The sequence below is a fragment of the Aythya ferina genome (genome assembly GCF_964211825.1).
Source record: "Aythya ferina genome assembly, chromosome: 4".
Classification (NCBI taxonomy): Eukaryota; Metazoa; Chordata; class Aves; order Anseriformes; family Anatidae; genus Aythya; species Aythya ferina.
In genome coordinates, this window is record NC_140300.1 from 2,023,871 (window position 1) to 2,026,806 (window position 2,936).

General features: G+C 66.5%; 1 protein-coding gene across 1 annotated transcript; it reads right to left on the reverse strand.

The window, feature by feature from the left end:
• On the reverse strand, nucleotides 1-2,474 carry EGR4 (early growth response 4). The gene is made up of 2 exons (XM_084517717.1): nucleotides 2,109-2,474; nucleotides 1-1,839 (listed from the first exon to the last, which is right to left on the reverse strand). Exons 1-2 carry the CDS (start codon nucleotides 2,245-2,247, stop codon nucleotides 506-508), a joined length of 1,473 nt encoding a protein of 490 aa, XP_084373843.1. The 5' UTR covers nucleotides 2,248-2,474; the 3' UTR covers nucleotides 1-505.
• Between the last annotated feature and the right edge of the window lie 462 nt (nucleotides 2,475-2,936).

The following is a 2,936-nucleotide window of genomic DNA, read 5'->3' on the forward strand; positions in this document are numbered from 1 at the left end:
TCAAAACAAACCTTTAATTATAAAAATAGACACGCTTCTCTAATATCCCCTGTTTACAAAGAGGAAAAGATTCGTCATAACAACAACCACATCAACCTTTCCAAAGGGACCCCTGCCGTGACCGGCAGGCGGTGGCCGCGTCCCGTCCCCGGGGGGGGGGGTGGTGGAGAGGTGCTCGTTTACACCATTTACTCCACGCCAGGAGCGGGGTAAAATCACGGCCCGGGCGCTGCAAAGGCAGCCCAGAACCGGGCTGTCCGTGGGTGTAGGACATCCGAGTGGCGATTCCTTTCCGTGCACCTTTTGGCACGGGTGCAGAGCGTGGCCCAGCACCTCCTCGGCCCTCTCCGCCGCGCCGCTCTCCTCCTGGCACAGCCGGGCACGGCTCGCCGTCCTCTCCGAGGGCCACCCCAGGGTGTTCCCAGCCCAGCTCGTCCCCCGGATGCTCAGGGGGAGGGTCCCAATTTTGGGAAAACGCCGCCTCGCAGCGCTCAACGCGGGGGCTTCACAGCGTCCCGAAGGAGAGCCCGACCGAGAAGAAGCCCAAGCCTTTGAGCTTCTCCTCCGTCCTCGCTTTCTGCTTCAGGTGGACTTTGCTGTGCCGCTTCTTCTCGTCGCTCCGGGCGAAGCGGCGGCCGCAGGTGTCGCAGGAGAAGGGCTTCTCGCCCGTGTGGGTGCGGATGTGGGTGGTGAGGTGGTCGCTGCGGCTGAAATTCCTCAGGCAGATGCGGCACTGGAAGGGTTTGTGGCCCGTGTGGATGCGCAGGTGCCGGTTGAGCTCGTCGGAGCGGGCGAAGCTCCGCACGCAGTTCTCCACCGGGCAGGCGAAGGCTTTCTCGTGGGGTTTGGGGCAGAAGCATTTGGAAGAGCACTTGGTGCGCCGCGGCTTCTTTTTGGGCTCGGCTAAGGCCGGCGGGGCGGCGGGCAGCAGCGAGGGGATGGAGGCCGGGGCCGGGTGGCCCAAAAAGTCCGCAGGAGGGACGGAGGGCGAGGGGTGGGGGTGGAGGAGCTCGCCGGAGCTCAGCAGAGCCGGCAGGACTTCGGGCTGAGCCAAGGAGGAGTCGAAATCCGGCAGGAGCTGAGGGGCGAGGTTGTGGAGCTTGGGGTCGCCGAAGTCGCCGCCGCGGGCTGGGAAGTTTTCGGGCTCGCAGCCGAATCCCAAAGCGGCTCCGGGGAAGCAGCCGGGGTCCTCTGCGAGGCTGCTGAGCTCCGACTGGCAGCTGACGGCCAGCACGTTTTCCATCTTGGAGCCCAGCGGGTGGAACATGGCCTGGCCGCTCTCCCCGGCCGGGAAGGTCTCGGGGGAATGGTAGCCAGCGGGCAAATAGGTTTGGGGTTGGGCCACGGGATCCCACTGGGCGCAGGAGGCTTTGAACTTCTCCAGGGACGGCGAGCCGGGGGGCAGCTTGATGTCCTGCTTGGTGTCCAGGAGCTTGGGCTCGAAGAAGCACTGCGAGGGGCTCCCCAAAGAGGGCTGGGGCTGCAGGGGGTGCGTGGCCTCGGCGGCGGGGAAGGTGCCGTAGCCCTGCTCGCCGAAGGGGGCCGGCACGGGGCCGCTGATATCGGGCTGGCAGCCGGCGTAGAGCTCCAGCTGGCTCGGGGACACCTCGGGGCAGGGGTAGAGAGCGTCCGGGTGCCTTTGGTGACCCTCGGTGGGGGCGAAGGGGGAGATGCCCAGGATCCCCGACATCAGGTTGAAGAGGGATTCCTGGTCCTGGGGGTGCTCCGGCACCGCCTTGATGAAGAAGCTGCCGGTGTAGCTGAGCGAGGGGGAGGGCTGGCTGCCTTGGGGGGGATAATCCGCAGCCCCGCTGCTCACCGGGGCGCCCAGCAGCTCACCTGGGGGGGACGCAGAGGAGGGGACGGTTGTTAGAGGGATGGCAGGAGGCTGGGATGGGCAGGGGGGGGGTGAGGGGGAACAGCGGGGTGCTGGAGCTGCGTCACCGCGTGGTCCCCATCCCTGTACCCCCTCCCTGCACGGCAGGACCCCCATCAACCCCCCCCCGGGCACTGCTGGACCCCCAGCCACAGATTTGGGGGGCAGAGGAGGGGACGATGCGCCCAGAGGGGTCCCGCATCCCTGCCCAGCTCTCCCCCCTTGCCCTTACCTCCGAGAAATTCGGCCTCCGCCAGAAGTTGCTGCTCGGGCTGCCCCAAACCCTGCAGCTCCCCGGCTTTCATCTCGCAGCTCTCCTCGTACTTGGAGTACAGCGGGTCCGGGCAGGAGAAATCCATCACGTTGAGCATCTCCCCGGGAGGCACGGGGTCGGAGGAAAGCAGCCGGGGGATGCTCGGGGAAGGGGGAGCTTGGGCCGAGCCCGAGGATGCTCCGGGGGATGCTCGGGGTGGTCCCAAAGATGCTCGGGGCGATCCAAGGGATGCTCGGGGTGATCCAGGGGATGCTCAGGATGATCCGGAGGATGCTGCGGGGTGATCCGGGGGATGATGCAGGGTACCCGGCGTGGTGCAAGGGCTGCTCACGCGGTGATCCAGGGAATGCTGCGGGGGTACCCGGAGTGATGCAGAGGATGCTCAGGACGATCCGGGGGATGCTTTTGGTGAGCCGGGGGATGCTGAGGGGTACCCGGCGTGGTGCGAGGGGTGATCGGGGGGATCCAGGGGATGCTTGGGGGGATCCAAAGGATGCTCAGGGGGATCCAGAGGATGCCTGGGGGTATCCAGAGGATGCTCAGGGGGATCCAGGGGATGCTCGGGGTGATCCAGGGGATGCTCGGGGGGATCCAGGGGATGCTCGGGGGGATCCAGGGGATGCTCGGGGTGATCCAGAGGATGCTCGGGGGGGATCCAAAGGATGCTTGAGGGGATCCAGGGGATGCTGTGGGGTACCCGGATTTTTGCCAAGGATGCTCGGGCGATCCAGAGGATGCTCAGGGGGATCTGGAGGATGCTCGGGGGGATCCAGGGGATGCTCGGGG